General features: G+C 40.9%; 1 protein-coding gene across 2 annotated transcripts in view; it reads right to left on the reverse strand.

Moving 5' to 3' along the window:
• pole (polymerase (DNA directed), epsilon) overlaps nt 1-19,204 on the reverse strand; it is a 157,711-nt gene extending 138,507 nt beyond the window's left edge. For both annotated transcript variants that reach the window (XR_006315365.1, XM_043715574.1), the window contains exons 1-8: nt 19,058-19,204; nt 13,375-13,510; nt 9,784-9,864; nt 5,078-5,122; nt 4,612-4,704; nt 4,358-4,512; nt 1,907-2,045; nt 191-271 (exon numbers count right to left, since the gene is read on the reverse strand). Coding sequence is in view for 1 of the 2 variants with exons in the window: in XM_043715574.1 (XP_043571509.1) it covers nt 191-271; nt 1,907-2,045; nt 4,358-4,512; nt 4,612-4,704; nt 5,078-5,122; nt 9,784-9,864; nt 13,375-13,510; nt 19,058-19,122 (795 nt within the window). In the remaining variant the exon portion in view is untranslated. The remainder of the gene's footprint in view (nt 1-190; nt 272-1,906; nt 2,046-4,357; nt 4,513-4,611; nt 4,705-5,077; nt 5,123-9,783; nt 9,865-13,374; nt 13,511-19,057) is intronic.
• Nucleotides 19,205-20,102: the final 898 nt, after the last annotated feature.

Raw genomic sequence — 20,102 nt, forward strand, 5'->3', positions numbered from 1 at the left:
ATAACTACATATAAATAGCTCTATTTTAAAAATAATTTTAATTGGGTCACAAGAAATTAAGTCTCAAATTGTTTCTCTTTAAAGGCATAAATACAATTAAGTTTTACTGGCAAAAGGGACTTGGTTAACTGTTACTAGAACTGGTTTCTATCACATTTACATGAACCAAAATATTGAATGTATTACTTACTGGTCGCTCAACCAAGTCATCCCTACGTATAATCTCAGGAGGATAGGCACCGCCACGAATTCGTATATTGTACCAATGCGCCTAGGAAGCAAGATGAGTTAACCATAAAGAATCCTAATTATCTATAATCAGGTCAACACTATCAAAAATCAGCTACATAATCTTCCTGAATGAAGCTTTCAAACCTTACATCACTCAGGTGTCATCTAGCCAAATACCTTTAATTCTAGTAGTAATCATCTAGTAGGAGTCACCAGTGGGACAAGAGCACTAGAATAAACTTCAGGAAGGACCAGAGTTTTATCTTGCAATATATATGTTCGAAAAAGAAATCTTTCCCACGTGTCCAAGTTATTTAAAATCAAATGGGAAACTAAACTTCCATGTACCACAGGTTGCTTACTCAAACGCTATTGGAACAAGACTGGGAACAGGTTATCAGCTAAGCTCTGGGACACAAATTGTACAAGTCCCAAAATGTGTTCTCATGGGGGAGGATGGGAAGAAATTCACAAGCTTGAATTTCAAATTCAGTTTACACTTTCCATCATCCCAGGGAAATCATTGCTTTATTTACAGTCAGTAAAAAGCAAACAAATTTAAAATGTCCATGTGGTATTGTGGATAGGAGGATGCTGCCACAACTCCTCTTTCTTTGACTGCACCTAAGGGCCTATTTGGTTACTACGGTAGAGGAGCAACCACTGGTGAGGCTTAACAAGAGGAATCTCCTGTCTTAACAAGCAGCAGCTTCTGCCATGATTGCTATTAGGGTTAAAAAAAAAAGACATTTAGCTAGTTAGAAATCATTATCTTGGGAACAATCTTCCAAATCCCTGAATGACATGGGCAAAGACAAGAAAGTTGGGACAATTGTGAGAGATGGGTCCTGATGAACATCTTGTTGCTGAGGACAAAAAGTCCCATTTTTCCTTTAAATATTGAATGATGAGATGAGATTCTTGCTCATCAGTGGACAGAAATCCAGTTGTATCCTCATGATTATACCATCTTGCCTCAATGATATGCAGTTTCCTATTTTCCCAGCCACTGCACAGAAAGGTGATAATTCCCAAAATGAATGTTAAAGTAGTAACCTGGCACACCATTTCACCAACTGTTCCACATCTCAGGGCACGTTCCATGGGCAGCAACTGCACGCATTCCCTGTCAGCAAAGTGAGTTGCCACGTACCCTCTATCTGATATTTCTGGGGCAAATAAAAACAGTGCAGTGCAGGTGCAGGTTGCTAGCACTTGATTTGGTGTACAGCTGGTCTTTAAAGACGACGCCAGTAATACCAGATGTCCAAGCAATTGCTAGTACCTCTGCCTGCGGCGAGTAGGAGAACATGATGAGTGAGTGCCATTGGGGTATGGTGCATAATTAACAAGGTGAGTTTGGATACATTATGCTTGAAAACTCATGAGCTCACACACAAACCTTCCTTGAAACTTGCCTTAAGTCACACTTAGCCAATTATTGGCAAGATTCAGCTTCAAGGCTATTAGCAGACACATAACATACAAGATCCTACAAGATCCAAAGCTATTCTTCAGCTAATTCACTCAAGACAGTAAGACATTAAATATCACATATAATAATTCATTATCTGGTAACGTGATCATACTTATGATATGATAATCAGCTGAAGTTTAATACACAGCCACCAACATTATCCCTTTCAGAACCATTACCATATAGAATAGTACTCACCACCTGAATCTTCAAATCAATAGATACTCGAACATGATAAGGGACATCATATTCTCGGATGTCAATTATGTTTTCCATTTGATCAGAAATTTTTTTTGATGTTCCTTCCTCTTCAGTCACATTGCCCCCAGCCAAGGCACTACCATTACAAACAAATATCACCAAACGTAGCAAGAATTGTCACAAGATAGTATCCAACACAAGAATAACTTGACTGAAACTTACCTGATCAAAGATTCTGTTTTTTTTATTAATATACAGTAAACAAATCACAAAAAATTTTTCTAAAAACATGACAATCTTCTATTTATTGGAGTTTCACTCTGCAAACTTACTTTGCATTCTACTTAGCCCAGATAATTTCACAGGAAGTTCAGTTGCCCTATCCCAATTACTAAGATCTTTCAGGAAAACAGGGGAAGCAAAGAAATATCTCACTGTAGAGCACCATTATGCTGCACCTTACAATTATAATTGCATAAAATGGATCATGTCTATTCTTTGCTTTTTTCAGCTCTTTTGCAGGGTGGCAAATAAAGTTGTTGATTGTTTCTAACCAATATAGCTTCCTTATATCAACAGATAAAAGAGCTTTAAAAAGATTTATAAGAATGTTGCCAGGGCTGGAAGATTTAAAATACAGGGAGAGGCTGAATAGGCTGGGGCTGTTTTCCCTGGAGCATCAGAGGCTGAGGTTTAGAAAATCATGAGGGGCATGGATAGGGTAATTAGACAAGGTCTTTTCCCTGGGGTAGGGGAGTCCAGAACAAGAGTGCATAGGTTTAGGGTGAGAGGAGAAAGATATAAAAGAGACCTCAGGGGCAACTTTTTCCACAGAGGGTGGTGTGTGTATAGAATGAGCTGCCAGAGGAAATAGTGGAGGTTGGTACATCTGGATGGGTATATGAATAGAAAGGGTTTGGAGGGATATGGGCTAAGTGCTGGCAAATGGGTTTAGATTAAGTTAGGATATCTGGTCAGCATGGACGAGTTGGACTGAAGGACCTGTTTCTGTGTTTACATCTCTAAAATGCTATACCAGCACTTATTACAAAGTTGAACTGGAGCAGGTCATAAAATTCATTTAGGTTTTAATGTTAATATTAAAAGTGGATTCAACAAAATGGGGTGTGGGGAAGAGTCATTGCATGTCATTAATTTTAAAAGCATATTTTTCCTTAACACTCCAATCAGACACTGGGTAATCTTACAGCCAAGAAAGCAAACAAGTTAAATTATACTTCTTTATTTGTGACCGCTTTACATGTTATACCAATACAGTACCTTCCTGAAGGTTTCAGTACCATTTATCAAACTCCAGATGTTGGTGTACTTGGCAAATTCCAAGGATATGGTCCACATGTCAGGCTCAAAAAAGAACAACAGCCATTTATCTAATTATGCTCTTCCTGAGTCGGGAATTGAACCCGGGTCTCTGGCGCTGTGAGGCAGCAGTGCTAACCACTGTGCCACCGTGCCGCACATGTCAGGCTCAAAAAAGAACAACAGCCATTTATCTAATTATGCTCTTGGTCTGTCAACTAATTTTTAAGAAGAACTTTGGTTGCATTGATATTGGCAATCACCAGCAGGTGTGGGCAAGTGTTCTTCACCTTCTTTGCAGCCTCTCTTCAAATCGCAAGTACACAGCAAATCCTTAAACACCTTTCCTGGAGTAGTTTATTTTTGTATTTCACTGCTTGAAAATCAATCATAAGATATAGAAAAGAAACTGGAATATATCTTTCAAAGCTGAAGGACATCCCAAAACACACTTCATGAATGAAGTGCAGTTACTGAAGGAAATACTGAACTCCCACAAACACCAATATGACAAAGTAATTCATTTTTGTGATGCCAATGAGGGGTAAATATTTGGCATGACACTGAGATGACTTCTTTGATATTTCACTTATTTTGCCTGGAAAACGTTTGGACAAGAATGATGAAACCTCTTGTTCACAGACTTTTATTGAGTATAGAAAGAAAGTTATTCTCCATACAACTTTTTCCAGAATTCTTTTTCGAAAATGTTCCATGGAATCTTTTACACACACCTGACAATTCAGTCGGGGCCTCTGTTAAGAAAGTGAATTCTTAAAACATGCTTCTTATTGTAGCTTAATAGTTCTGATCAGATAAAACATTTCAGAAGAGAAAAAAAGCCTTGCATTTTGAAACAGGAGAAAACTGAAAGAATGATTAGCTGTTGCATTCCAGGCTGTAAACTGACCAATATCTGAACTGAGAGACTGAACCTTGATGCAGAAAAATATTTGCAATATGTTGATACTTATCTTAGCAGTTTATTAGACCCCTAATCAGAACCTAACAATGTCAATTCTTTAATACTAGGTTTGAAATAAATAAGAAACTACAAGAAATGGCGAGCCAAGAATAGCAGCATTGTAACAATGAAAACACAGCATAAAGCATCAATGGTGAAATTACCTGGATAACATAACAGTATAGGCATCATTTGATTTCTCCCGTTCTTTATTTTTCTTTACAGCCGAGGAAATCTCCTTTCGGACTTTTATCAGGTCATCAACCGTATTAAAAGCGAGCTTAACATAGAGTCTCTTCAAGCCAACCAAGTGGTTAGGCTGTAGAGAAAAAAGTAATTTAGAAGATTAAATTATTATTACCCAAACTTTATTTTTGTGGGGCAGGATAATAAAAACAGTAATAGAACAAAAACTCACCAGATCTAAGTCCTCTTTTGGAATGGTTGATATTTTACTTATTTTGCCTTGAAATTTTTTGGACAAGAATGATGAAACCTCTCTTTCACAGCCCTTTTTTTAATATAAAAAGAAAGTTATTCTCACGACAATTGAGTCCACAATTTAATTATAATAGTTTTCAATACATAAATATTTTAATGAGCATCAAGGTGATTATCCAAAAAAGTCCTGTTCTTCAAAACTGTTTTGTCCAATTACAGTGCTAGCTTTATTTGGAACAGTTATCAGAACTCAGTCATCGCACATTAAATTGCTTTCATGTACAAGCATTTACATTTTGCATTTTGACTTAAAATTAGACTTCAGAGTTAAAAGCATAAAAATTTGTTGATATAGTTTGTATAAAGCACAATCATACAAAAAATCTTATGATGTACATATTGAACACATTTTCACGTTTTTGGCTAATTCATCTTCTACAAACCTTTTTTGTGGCAACATAGAAATAGGGTTCAAAAGGTAGAGCAACCTGAAAAAGAAGAAAATTTAATTAAAAAGTGTTTGATACTTATTTAAAAAGTTTGTCAAAGAAAATGCATACTCCAGTTCTGTGTTCACAAAGGATAACAGATTCATAGAGATGTACAGCACAGAAACAGACCCTTCGGTCCAACTCGGCCATGCTGACAAGATATCCTAAATTAATCTAGTCCTATTTGGCCCATATCCCTCCAAACCTTCCCTAAATATACACCCACTCAGATGTCTCTTAATTGTTGTAATTATACCAATTTACACCACTTTTTCTGGCAAGCTTATTCAATAAACACACCACCCGCTATGTGAAGAAGTTGCCCTAACAGTCAGCTGTGCAGATTCACTGCTTGGTCATACAGCAGTGCAGGTTTACTTCTTCATTTGATTCATTTCCCATGTAATCGCTGCCTGTCTTTCTCCTTTTGAAAGTGCCGTTGTTTTGATCGATTTTTCTCCCAAAGTTCCAAAACAGTGCAACATGAATAACATGTCATAAATGTTGGGAAACACATTTAGAAAGAGACAAGAACTGAGGCAAATCAGTATTAGCGGGTAAATGGTGTCAGACACAATTGAAGGCAGGTAAGTTCCCAGGGTGTAGTATTTTACATTCCAGGGCCTGGTATTCTATATTCCAGAGTAAAGGGAGCTAGAAACAGTAGATTCATTAAGGTCATCTTCTGAGATTCTATAGCCTTTGGAAGAGTTCCTATGGAGCAGAGGATAGCTCATGTAAACTCTGCATTTAAAATGGGAAGTAGAGAGAAAACTGAGGGTGGTGGTGGAGGGTTATTTTTCAGACTGGAGGTCTGTGACCAGTGGAGTGCCACAAGAATCAGTGCTGGGTCCTCTACTTTTTGTCATTTAGATAAATAATTTGGATGCAAGCATAAGAGGTACAGTTAGTAAGTTTGCAGATGACACCAAAGTTGGAGGTGAAGAGGGTTACTTCAGATTACAATGGGATCTTGACAAGATGGGCCAATGGGCTGAGAAATAGCAGATGGAGTTTAATTCAGATAAATGCAAGGTGCTGCATTTTGGGAAAGCAAAACTTGGCTGGACTTATACACTTAATGGTAAGGTCTGAGGGAGTGTTGCTGAACAAAGAGACCTTGGAGTGCAAGTTCATAGCTCCTTGAAAGTGGAGTCGCAGGTAGATAGGATAGTGAAGAAAGCATTTGGTATGCTTTCCTTTATTGGTCAGAATATTGAGTACAGGAGTTGGGAGGTCATGTTACAGCTGTACAGGACATTGGTTGGACCACTGTTGGAATATTGCATGCAATTCTAGTCTCCTTCCTATCGGAAAGATGTTGCGAAACTTGAAAGGGTTCAGAAAAGATTTACAAGGAAGTTGCCAGGGTTGGAGGATTTGAGCTATAGGCAGAGGCTGAACAGGCTGGGGCTGTTTTCCCGGAGCGTCGGAGGCTGAGGATGACCTTATAGAGGTTTACAAAATTATGAGGGGCATGGATAGAGTAAATAGGCAAAGTCTTTTCCCTGGTGTCAGGGAGTCCAGAACTAGAGAGCATAGGTTTAGGGTGAGAGGGGAACGATATAAAAGAGACCGAAGGGCAACGTTTTCACACAGAGGGTGGTACGTGTATGGAATGAGCTGCCAGAGGATGTGGTGGAGGCTGGTACAATTGCAACTTTTAAGAGGCATTTGAATGGCTATATGAATAGGAAGGGTTTGGAGGGATATGGGCCAGGTGCTGGCAGGTGGGACTAGATTGGGTTGGGATATCTGTTTGGCATGAAGGGTCTGTTTCCATGCTGTACATCTCTATGACTCTATGAGAACTGTAGGACTGGTCAGTCTGATATTGGTAGTGGGGAAAATGCTACAGACCATTATGAAAGATTTAATAGGTAAGCACTTGGGAAACAGAGCAGAATTGAACAGAGTCAGCATGGATTTGAGAAAGTGAAATAATTCTTGACAAAACTGCTGTTATTATTCAAGGACGTAACCCAGAATTGATGAGGAGGAGCCAGTGGATGTGTTGGTAAAAACAGGAAGGCAGGCTATTATATGAGTGGCTATAGATTGTGGGGGAAAATGTACAATGAAACTTGGATATCCGCATAACAATCGCTGAAGGTAAGCATTAGAGTTTAACAGGCAGTCACGAAGGCAAATGGTATGTTGGCCTTCAGTGTGGGAGGATTTGAGTATAGGAGCAGGGATGTCTTACAATAATTATATACAGTCAGTTCTTCTATAACATGATGATTGTGTCCTTGTGCAACCCGTGTTACAGAAAAATGGTGCTTTACAAATTGTTATACGATGTTATACAACCAACACAACCAAAAGGTTAAAAGTTTGCACTTTAGATTCAGTTTTCCCAATTTATCAATCATGTTACAGCGAATTGGTGTTGACAAAACGTACATTATAACAGAATGACCTGTCCAAACATATAAACACTATGGCTATAACAGCAAGTCAGAGACTGGGAGTAATTTACTTGCTTACTTGCCAAAGTCTGTTCACCATTTACAAGACCACAAGTCATGAGTTTAGTTTTTAAATTCACTTGTGAGGAGTGAGCATCGCTGGATGGCCAGCATGTACTGCCCAGCCTAATTGGCCTTATCACGGTGTTGGCGAGCTGTCTTATTGAACTGCTCAGTCCATGTGCTGAGAGGGAGAGAATGTCCAGTGACTGTGAAGGAATGATCATATATTTCCAAATCAGGAAGGTGAGAGGCTTAGAAGGCAACTTGCAGATGTTTCCATATATGTACTACCCTTGTCCTTCTAAGTGGAAGTGATCCTGAGTTTGGAAGATTCTGTCTAAGGATTTTTGATGAATTCCTACAATGTATCGTATAGATAGCGTCAGAGACCCAGGTGCAATTCCCACCTCAGGCAACTGTCTGTGTGGAGTTTGCACATTCTCCCTGTGTCTGCGTGTGTTTCCTCCAGGTGCTCCGGTTTCTTTCCACAGTCCAAAGATGTGCAAGTCAGGTGAATTGGCCATGCTAAATTGTCCATAGTGATAGGTGAAGGGGTAAATGTAGGGGAATGGGTCTGGCTGGGTTGCACTTCGGCGGGTCAGTGTGGAAAAAAAAAAGGGGTGGCACGGTGGTTCAGTGGTTAGCACTGCCGCCTCACAGCACCAGGGACCCAGGTTCGATTCCAGCCACGGGCGACTGTCTGTGTGGAATTTGCACATTCTCCCAGTGTCTGCGTGGGTTTCCTCTGGGTGCTCCGGTTTCCTCCCACAGTCCAAAGATGTGCAAGTCAGGTGAATTGGCAATGCTAAATTGCCCATAGTGTCAGGTGCATTAGTCAGAGGGGAAATGGGTCTGGGTGGGTTACTCTTTGGAGGGTCGGTGTGGACTGGTTGGGCCGAAGGGCCTGTTTCCACACTGTAGGGAATCTAATAGCACACACTGCTGCTACTGAACCTGGTGGTGTACAGTGTGGAAGCAAAGCCAATCAAGTGGGTTGCTTTGCCCTCGATGATATCAAGCTTCTTGAGTGCTGCTGGAGTTGCGCCCATGCAGGCAAGTATGAAATATTTCATCACACTCCTGATTTGCTTCTTGTAGATAGTGGACAGGCCTTGGGAAGCAGGAGGTGAGTTACTCACCACACTATTTCTAGCCACTGATCTGCTCTTGTAGCCACTGTCATTATTTGGAGAGTCCAGTTGAATTTCTGGTCAATGCTAACCTCAAGGCTGTTGATAGTAGGGGATTCAGTGATGAATTCTTTAAATGTCAAGAGGCAGTATTTAGGTGGTCTCTTATTGGTGATGATCATTAACTGGCATTTGCATGGCACAAATGTTACTTGCAATTTGCCAGCCCAAGCTAGATATTGTCCAGATCTTGGTGCATTCGAACTCAGACTGCTACTGTGTCTGAAGGGTCTCAAATGATGTTGAACAGTGTGCAACCATTGGTGTACATCCTCATTTCTGAGCTTATGACAGAGGGAAGGTCATTGATGAAGCAGCTGAAGATGGTTGAGCCTTGGACACTACCCTGAGGAACCCCTGTAGAGATATCCTGGAGCTGAGATGACTGACCTCCAATAACCACAAACTATCCTATGGTACAACTCTAGGTTGGACACCAACCAATACAGCGCTTGCCCCTGGTACCCATTGATTACAGTTTGTTGAAGCTTCTGAATGCTACATCTGTCAAATGCAGCCTTGATGTCAAAGGCTCTCTCATTTTACCTCTGGAATTCAGCCCTTTTTCTCATGTTTAAACCAAGGCTGCAAAGAGGACAGCAGCTGCATGGGTCTGGTGGAACCTAAACAGGTGAAACTGAACAGGTCATTACCGAGAAGATACTGCTTGATAGCACTGTTGATCATTTTACTGTGGCATTCTCCCTACTTGCCTGGTTGACAACTCCAACATTCAAAAGGCTTAACACTATCTACCATCAGGGAATAAGCAGCTCACTTAATGCTCTCCACATCCACCATTAGGTCAAAGCCCTCGACCTCTTTTCACAACAGCACTGGGGGGCCTAACTACACCACATGGACTGCAGCAGTTCAAAAAAGCAGATGACAATCACGTTCAAAAGCCAATGAAGATGGGCCAGACAGTCAAACTCGCAACATGCTCATCCCATGAAGGAGAAAAAAAAAAGTCTTTACATAAATTGTTACACACCTTAAATCTGCTCCCATCTTCTTCAATAAAATAATAATCCACAGCACTGATCATTCGTTTATCTTCATCCAGGAGTTCTGTCTGTAAATCAAAATCAGCATATGTTCAGAGCAAATAAATGTTGCAATTTACAAATACATAAAAACAAGTCACGTTCAATAACTTTTAGTATAAAGTTTGTAAATTATGATTCTTTGAACAGCTTTAAAGATGAACAGGCACTAAACCACATGGAACATATTTGTGAAACCTACATCATCAATACAGTCAGTTCTGTTATAACGCAGTAGTTCCATTGTCACGCAATCCTGTGTTGTAAGAAAATCAGTAATTGCAGCACCATTGAAACTACTGGGGCTGGAATCAACTTATAACCAATTCATGCTTTAAATGTTCGCGCTATAGAAATATTGTCCCCAATTCGTCAATCGAGTAATATTGAATTTGCATGCAGCAGAAACTCGCATTATACCAGAATGACCTATATATCACAATACAGGTGATCCCAGGTTGTGAGCAGGTTCCGTTTTAGAGTCCATTCACAATTCATGTATCGCTGACATTGGAAATTGTCTAGGAAAATTAACAAACCGTAAAATTCACAACTAATTTTGGAGGAACCTGTTTGGGAGAGATCACAACACAGATACAGATAAGTGATTATAATTAAGTGCAACCTGACAGTAAATCTGCAGTAATGAGTAGATTGGGTTCTTCCTTGATTATATGTTTTATTGAGATGTCTCTTCATTAAACTTAAAAATATAATCCACAAGTATCAAGTCAGCCTGGAGCAGTGTTTCATAGAGGAATAAGACAGTGTTATTTTCTGGATTCTTAGATTGAAAGAAGCAAAAATGGCCCTTGGTAGAGTGATATGCTCTTCTTTTCAGATGTGCGAGTTTATGGAGAGTTTACATGTTACTGAGGATTGTATCTGCAATAAATGCCATTGGCTGTGAATCCTATCAGATCGAATGGATCAGTTAGAGAGACAGTTAGAGGCATTGAGAAATTTACAACAGCAAGGGGATGTCATGAATGGCAGTTACAAGAAGGGAGAAAAGTTGCAGACACAGTTACATAGATGGGTTAACTCCAGGAAAGGTAAGAGAGGTAGGCAGGTAGTGCAGGAGTCTTCTGTGGCTAGCCCCATTTCAAACAAGTATGCTGTTTTGGAAAATGTAGTGGGTGATGGATTCTCAGGGGAATGTTGCACGAACAACCAAGATTCTGGTATTGAGACCTACTCTAATGCAATGAGGAGTACGTCAGGTTCCAAAAGATCGATTGTGTTACGGGACTCTCTAGTCCAAGGCCAGCAGCAAAAAATCAGAATGATGTGTTGCCGCCCTGGTGCCAGGACCAAGGATGTCTCAAAGAGGATGCAGAATGTTCTCAAGGGGGAGAGGGACCAGCAGGAGGTCATTGTACACATTGGAACCAATGACATAGGAAGTGAAAAGGATGAGATTCTGAAGGCTGGTAGGTGTAGGGAACGCTGAAAAAGAAGCAAGGATATGTCAGGTTGAGACAAGACAGATCGATTGAACCCTTGGAAGAGTATAAAGGCAGTAGGAGTGTACTTAAGAGAGAAATCAGGAGGGCAAAACGGGTATGTGAGACAGCTTTGGCAATCAGAGTAAAGGAAAATCCAAAGGGATTTCATAAATACATTAAGGACAAATGGGTAACTAGGGAGAGAATAGGGCCCCTCAAAGATCAGCAAGGCAGCCTTTGTGTGGAGCCACAAGGGATGGGGGAAGATACTAAACAAGTGTTTTGCATCAGTGTTTACTGTGGAGAAGGATGTGGAAGATATAGAATGTAGGGAAAAATGTCCATATTACAGAGGAGGAAGTGCTGGATGCCTTAAAACACATAAAAGTGGATAAATCCCGAGAACCTGACCAGGTGTACCCTAGGACTGTGTGGGAAGCTAGGGAAGTGATTGTTGGGCCACTTGCTGAAATATCCATATCATCAATAGTCACAGATGAGATACCGAAAGACTGGAGGTTGGCTAACATGGTGCCACTGTTTAGAAGGGCGGTAAGGGCAAGGGAACTATAGACCAGTGAGCCTGCAGTTGGTGGTGGGCACGTTGTTGGAGGGAATCCTGAGGGACAGGATGTACACATATTTGGAAAGGCAAGGACTGATTAGGGATAGTCAACATGGCTTTGTGTGTGGGAAATCATGTCACACAAACTTGATTGAGTTTTTTGAAGAAGTAACAAAGAGGATTGATGAGGGCATAGTGGTAGATGTGATCTATATGGACATCAGTAAGATGTTCAAAAAGGTTCCCCATGGGAGACTGGTTAGCAAGGTTAGATCTCATGGAATGCAGGGAGAACTAGCCATTTGGATAAGAACTGGCTCGAAGGTAGAAGACAGAGGATGGTGGTGGACGGATGTTTTTCAGACTGGAGGCCTGTGACCAGTGAAGTGCCACAAGGATCGGTGCTGGGTCCATTACCTTTCATCATTTATATAAATGATTTGGATGTGAGCATAAGAGGTACAGTTAGTAAGTTTGCAGATGGAGGTGTAGTGGACAATGAAGGTTATTTCAGATTACAACAGGATCTTGATCAGATGGACCAATGGGCTGAGAGGTGGCAGATGGAGTTTAATTTAGATAAATGCTTGGTGCTGCATTTTGGTAAAGCAAATCTTAGCAGGACTTATACACTTAATGGTAAGGTCCTAGGGAGTGTTGCTAAACAAAGAGACCTTGGAGTGCAGGTTCATAATTCCTTGAAAGTGGAGTCACAGGTAGATATGTTAGTAAAGGAGGCATTTGGTATACTTTCCTTTATTGGTCAGAATATTGAGTACAGGAGTTGGGAGGTCATGTTACAGCTGTACAGGACATTGGTTAGGCCAATTTTAGAATATTGTATGCAATTCTGGATTCCTTCCTATCAGAAAGATGTTGTGAAACTTGAAAGGTTTCCGAAAAGACTTACAAGGATTTGATCCATAGGGAGAGGTTGAATAGGCTGGGGCTGTTTTCCCTGCAGCGACGGAGGCTGAGAGATGCCCTTATAAAGGTATATAAAATCATGAGGGTCATGGATAGAATAAATAGACAAAGTATTTTCCCTGGGGTGGGGGAGTCCAGAAGTAGAGGGCATAGGTTAAGGGTGAGAGGGGAAAGATATAAAAGGGACCTATTGGGCAACTTTTTCACGCAAAGGGTGGTGCATGTATGGAATGAGCTGCCAGAGGTAGTAGTGAAGGCTAGTACAATTACAACATTTAAAAGGCATCTGGATGGGTATATGAATAGGAAGAGTTTGAAGGGATATGGGCCAGGTGCTGGCTGGTGGGACTAGATTGAGTTGGGATATCTGCTCGACATGGGTGAGTTGGACTGAAAGGTCTATTTCCGTGCCGTACATCTCAATGACTCTAAGTCAATTGGTTCGCAAGTCAGTACACAAAGCACTGGAAACGTTTGTATGCCACATCATTTAAATTACACCTATGTATGGGTTTGTATTCCTCATACAAACATTCAAGTCAGGCATTTGTAAATCAGGGCCCTCGCTGGGACAACATTAGCTTAGAAGGACAACTGACTGGGTGCATGTTGATAAGCCAGCCAGTCTTCTCGCCTGGATCTTTGAGACGGTCAAATCCAAATCGTGCATCCATCTCATCTGTCCACTGACTGCGCTCCAGGCGCTTGAGTGCAGGAAGGGAGGAGCCATCCTCACTGTGGGAACAAAAGCACGAGAGATACATTTAAATCAAGTGCAAAAGGACTATTTTATCATTAACAGAGGAATGGACTGATCTTTACTTGCTCCTGCCACTTTGGATTCAAGGCAACATTGAAAGATGCAATTCCAATCTTGCACTACAACAACAAACACACTTGAAAAATATTACAATGGCTGCAAAATACTTAGGGACATCATGAGGCCATGGAAAGAATTATATAAATGTAGACCTTACTTCATTCCAAATAAAAATGAATTTACACAATAACTTGGTGTGTTCTACTCTGTATACTGTATGTGATGCAAACAATAAATCAGATACTCAATAGCATCAAGGACTGATAAAAGGTTGTTGGCCCGAAATGCTCATATTCTTTCTCCATTGCTGTTACCTGAACCAAGTGCATCACAGCATCTTGGGCATTCACTAGTGGTTGTCACAAAGAATTTCACTCAGGTTGAGCACAAATGAGAGAACCTTAGAAAGGAAAGTAGATGTAGATGGAACTGTAGATCATGTCAAGGTTAGTCAACAATTTTGATTTTAAATTTGAGGATGATGGCTAAGTATTACAAGTATAAAGGGCAGAAGAATAGAGACGTGAGAATTCATGTACACGAATCTGTGCACATAGCATGACATGTTAACAAGGCTTTAAAAGAAAGTGCTAACAAGATCCCTGGGTTTTATGAATGAGGCATTCAGTACAGACAAAAGTAGTTTAGATTAAATTCGATTACCTACAGTATGGAAACAGGTCCTTCAGCCTAACAAATCCACACTGACCCTCCGAAGAGTAACCTACCCTGACTCATTCCCCTACCCTGACTAATGCACCTAATGCTATGGGACAATTTAGCATGGCCAATTCACCTGGCCTGCATATCTTTGGATTGTGGGAGGAAACCGGAGCACCCGAGGAAACTCACGCAGACATGGGGAGAATGTGCAAGCTCCACACAGACAGTCGCCCAAGGCGGGAATTGAACTCGGGTGCCTGGCAATGTGAGGCAGCAGTGCTAACCACTGAGCCACCATGCTGCCCACTTAGCAAGGTAAAGGTAAGTTACTGGTTCAGGCCCAACAAGAGGTCCAATTCTGTCACAATATTTCAGGAAGGGTGCAGCGATGTATGCATGCCAGGGTGAAAGGATTACATTTATGACTAAAAACTAGAGAGAGTCTAAGATTATTCTCCTTAAAGCAGAGAAGATTCAATCCTCACATTCAAAATGAATAAAGGTGGATAAATCCTCTGTACCTGAACAGGTGTATCCCAGATATTTGTGGAAAGCTAGGGAAGTGATTGCTGGATTCCTTGCTGAGATATTTATATTATCCATAGCAAAGGGTGAGATACCATGAGATTGGAGGGTGGCTAATGTGGCACCACTAATTAAGAAAGTTGGTAAGGAAAAACTGTAGACTGGTGAGCCTGACATCAGTGGTGGCTAAGTTGTGGAATGGATTCTGAGGGACAGGATTTACATGTATTTGGAAAGAGTCAAAAAGAGTGGAGCTGGAAAAGCACAGCTGGTCAGGCAGCATCTGAGCAGAGTCAATGTTTTGGAAAGGCAAGGATTGATTAGGGACATTTAACATAGATTTGTGCATGGAAAATTGTGACTCACTAATTGACAGAGTTTTTTTTGGAAAAGTGATAAATAAGATTGATGAAGGCAGAGTGATGGATGCTGCCTATATGGACTTCATCAAGGCGTTCAACAAGATTCCACATGGTAGAGTGTTTAGCAAGGTTAGGTCATGTAGAATCCAGGAACAGCCAGCCATTTGGATAGAAAACTGGTTTGAAGGTAGGAGACAGAGGGTGGTGGCGGAAGGTTTTTTTGAACTGGAGGTCTGTGACCAGTGGTGTGTCTCAAGAATTGGCGCTCGGTCCACTGCTTTTTGTCATTTATATAAACAGATTGGATGTGAATATAGGAGGAATGGTTTGCAAGTTTGCAGATTACACCAAAATTGGTCGTGCAGATTGAGTTTAATTCAGATACATGTGATGTGCTGCATTGTGGTGAGGCAAATCTGGGCAGGGCTTATATACTTAATGGTAGGGTCCTGGGGGGTGTTGCCAAACAAAGAGACCTTGGGGGTGCAGGTTCATTGTTCCTTGAAAGTGGAGCTGAAAGTAAACAGGGCAGTGAAGGAGGGTTTGGTACACTTGGCTTTATTGGTCAGTACATTGAGTTGGGAATTTCATGTTGAAGCTGTACAGGACATTGGTCAGGTCACTTCTGAAAAACTGCATTCAGTAAAGGTCTCCTTGCTATAAGAAAGCTGTTGTTAAACTTGAGAGGGTTCAGAAAAGATTTACAAGCACAGTGTCAGTGTTGGAGGGTTTGAGCAAAAGGGAGAGGCTGAATAGGCCGGGTCTATTCTTCCTGGAGCATTGGAGGCGGAGGGGTAACCCTATAGAGGTTCATAAAATAATAAGGGGCATGGATGGGATAAATGGACAAGGTCGTTTTCCCAGGGAAGATTAAAACTAGAGGGCATAGTTTTAAGGTAAAAGAGGAAAGATATGAAAGGGACCTTAAGGGCAATGTTTTTTACAGAGGGTAATATGTGTATAGAAGGAACTGCCAAAGGAAGTGGTGGAGACTGGTACAATCACAACATTTAAAAAGCATTTGGATGGGTATATACATAGGAAGGGTTTACAGGGGATATAGGCCAAATGCTAGCAAATTGGACGAGATTAATTTAGGATATCTGGTTGGCATGGATGAGTTGGACTGAAGGGTCTGTTTCCACACTGTACAACTCTATAACTATGTGTGTTTTTGACAGAGTAGACAGAAACAGTTTAAATAGCACCAAGTTCAGGAACTGAAGGAGACAGAGCTACAATAATTGGCAAAAAGATTGGTTTGGAGACTAAAAGACTTTTAAGATAAATACAGCAACTTATTGCCTTAACCACAGATGGAAGCAGATTTAAGAATATCTTTCAAAGGAAATTGGTATTGACTTAATATATTTAAAGTCACATGGAGCAAGAGCAGGAAAGTTGAATAAACTGAATGTTTAAGATTCAACACAGGCATGCTGAGACAATTGAAATCGCTTGCACAGAAATAGGTATGAAGTTCATTTTAAAAGTAGCAAGCTAGCCTGAGGGTAGCGTTTTAACATGGACTAAAGTTTTAGTACTGAGAAATAATTTTGACATCATGTGAAACTGAGGATTTCAATGATATGACATCGAAGTCACGAATTCAATCTTCAATTAATTAACCATTATTAAAATGATAATATTCAATATTCTTTGAAGCCTTTTTTTTAAAAGGATTATGGAAAATATTGGTTTATTTCAAATTTTTACTAGCTGAGATGGTATTGAGATATCTGGTCGTCATGGACGGGTTGGACCGAAGGGTCTGTTTCCATGCTGTACATCTCTATGACTATCTTAAACAAAGCTTCCTAGAACTCAAGGACTGCTTACATTTCCATAAACCCATGCGGAGGCTATTATGAACTGCCATTTGGCTTGGAAAGTTTCCATTTTTATATCTGGAATTCCTTTCTTAACAGCATTGTGGGTTGATCGATAGCATACCGAGTCAAGCAGTTCAAGAAGCTGCCTGCCACAACCACCAGAGGACAACTAGGGACAGACAATAAATGTTGGCTCAGCCAGCGACACCCATAGCCGTGAATGAATAAAAAAGTACTTAATTGCTCTTCTTTGTAATTGGAAAAACGTTTTTGTTGTGATCTGTGAAGTTGCGAATAGAGCATCTTCAGTTACAATATTAGTCAAAATGATTTGACTGATCACATTACATTAATGTGTAGAACTTGGGTACAGCATTCTGAGAATCGTTTTGAGAAATCACATTCCCAAGGCTCCATATATCAAACCACCATAAGCCCTGCTCATATTATTCTATGGATGCCCCGTTGTCCATCCCAATATAATCCAAACTGTCTAAACACATTAGAATGCATATTATTCATCTCTTAAAAATTGAGTTTTTTCCTAAATTCTAGTGATTTGACGAAAAAGATTAATTACAAATTTTTGTTTAAGATTCCACTCTAACTTGCCAGACATCAGAATTAAATAAGCATAATTATAAACAGGCAGCACCAAAACCCACTTCATGCATTTATGGATGGGCGCATATGTTTTCTTCGGTGCAACAATCTGTTGCGAGGACTGCAGATGCTGGAGATAGAGTCGAGTGTGTGTTGCTGGCAAAGCACAGCAGATCAGGCAGCATAAGCCAGATGAAGGGCTTATGCCTGAACGGTCGAATCTTCAATTCTTTGGATGCTGCCTGAACTGCTGTGTTTTTCCAGCAACACACTGTTGTTCAGACAAATCAGGCAAGAATCCAACTACATTCAAATTATTTAGAAGTTTTCGCACAATCTCAATAAAGGCAGGCACAACATATGTAAATTGTATATATTAAATGCTTCCCACAAATATTGTAGACTCAAAAGTTGGGTGATTTTTAGTTTCAACGATCAATTGCTCGTAGACAAAGTCAAAAATCACACAACACCAGGTTATAATCAAATAGGCTTATTTAGAAGTGCAAGCTTTTGGAGTTTATTCAACATATCTTATCAGTGTATGACACTATGATCTTTTGTTATAAATTGTGTTCTATGATCACTGGCTATCTGATGAAGAAGCAGAACTCCGAGAGCTAGTGTTTCCAAATAAATCTGTTGGACTATAACCCGGTTTCGTGTGATTTTAACTTTGGTAAAAACAATGACTGCAGATGCTGGAAAGCAGATTCTGGATTAGTGGTGCTGGAAGAGGACAGCAGTTCAGGCAGCATCCAAGGAGCTTCGAAATCGACGTTTCTCTGGATTAGTGGTGCTGGAAGAACACCACTAATCCAGACCTGAACTGCTGTGGTCTTCCAGCACCACTAATCCAGAGAAACGTCGATTTCGAAGCTCCTTGGATGCTGCCTGAACTGCTGATTTTAACTTTGTCCACCCCCGGAGAACATCGGCACCTCCACATAATTGCTAGTAGAGGCAGCGCAAAATAATGCAGGGGTGGGGAGCGGATAGGCGTGAGCTACACTTACTCAGTGCATTCCAGCTCTAACAGTGAAACAACACGAACGGGAATACACAGCACCGAAAACAATAAGCACTGGAAATCACATCGGATCTGGCAACATCTGTGAACAGAGAGCAAGATAAAGCTCTGAAGAGTCGTCAAGACTCGAAACGTTAGTTTGCTCTCTGACTCCCTGTGATTTCCAGCACTTTTTGCTGTCAGTACAGGTTCCAGCATCGGCTGTAATTCGCTCCGAGAACACAGCACTAACTGGATCACAGGTATAGTGAGTGGTCAGCCTGCAGTAACTGCACTAGCTTCAGCTCTGAGAGGCCTGCTTCATGTAAGTGTTATCGAACGTAACGCTGGTATGTTTTTGCCCAGAGATGTCCTTCATCTCTCGGGAGTTGCAGCTAAAGCCTGTTGCTCAGTAGCTGCAGTCATCACTCCCCGCCGATCACGACAGCGAACAGTGCTGAAACTCACGAGTAACTGGTGTCGGCCACCGGCTGTCTGTCCGCTCTCAGCTTCCCACTGTTCTGCAGCACCATATCTACCGCTCCTTCACTCAATTGGCGCGCTCTCGTGCCTCTCGCGGGACCTGACAACCGCGTCACCGCGAGATCCACCACGCGCTCGCTGATTGGACAATATCGGAAGGTTTCTGATTTGATGAAAGCGATGAAGACATCTTGACACCGCCCACTCCATACCGTACCTCTGCGAGTCGAAGGGCAGTTGTGGTGAGGTGGATCTTCACTAAAAGGCATCTTATTGCTCGCTACATAGGCTTCAGCGAGAGGTTTTCACCTCTTGATTTGGCTGTAGGCAGCGATTGTTTAATAAGTTAAAAATTACCCAGCGCCAGGTTATAGTCCAACAGTCCAACTTGCAGAATTACATTTTGTTTTGCTCAAAAACTGCATGAATCCATGTAAGATTCTGTAAATACCTTTTTTAGAATTAAAATCAGTCTGAACATTGGTGCACAGACAGCCTCCCACCTTCAATGCATTATCAGGGTCAACATGGCACCTGTTGTTAAAATCAACGAGGCGAAAGTGAGGACTGCAGATGCTGGAGATCAGAGTCAAGGTTGGAGTGGTGCCTCGACGCTGCCTGACCTGCTGTCCTTTTCCAGCACCACTCTAATCTTGAACTATTGTTAAAGTTCACTTGAGAATGTAACTTTAAGAAAGTTCTGGAATTTATATAAGAAAGAACTGAAACCAACGTGGCCCAATCAATAAGATGATACTTAATAAACAATCCAGGTCTTTTTCAATATATAATATTAGTACATCACATTGTAAACTCTTGCTATAAATTCTGTGTCCTATGATCTTATAATCCACAACCATCTGACGAAGGACCAGCGCTCTGAAAACTAGTGCTTCCAAAGATAGTCCAAATTGGACTATAACTTGGTGTTGGGTGATTTTTTTAAGTTTGTATACTCTAGTCTAATGCCAGCACCTCCAAATCGTTGTTCAATTAGTTAATGTTTGTAGTGTTTTGAATTTGTGAATGG

Source organism: Chiloscyllium plagiosum, chromosome 25 (genome assembly GCF_004010195.1).
Source record: "Chiloscyllium plagiosum isolate BGI_BamShark_2017 chromosome 25, ASM401019v2, whole genome shotgun sequence".
Taxonomy (NCBI): Eukaryota; Metazoa; Chordata; class Chondrichthyes; order Orectolobiformes; family Hemiscylliidae; genus Chiloscyllium; species Chiloscyllium plagiosum.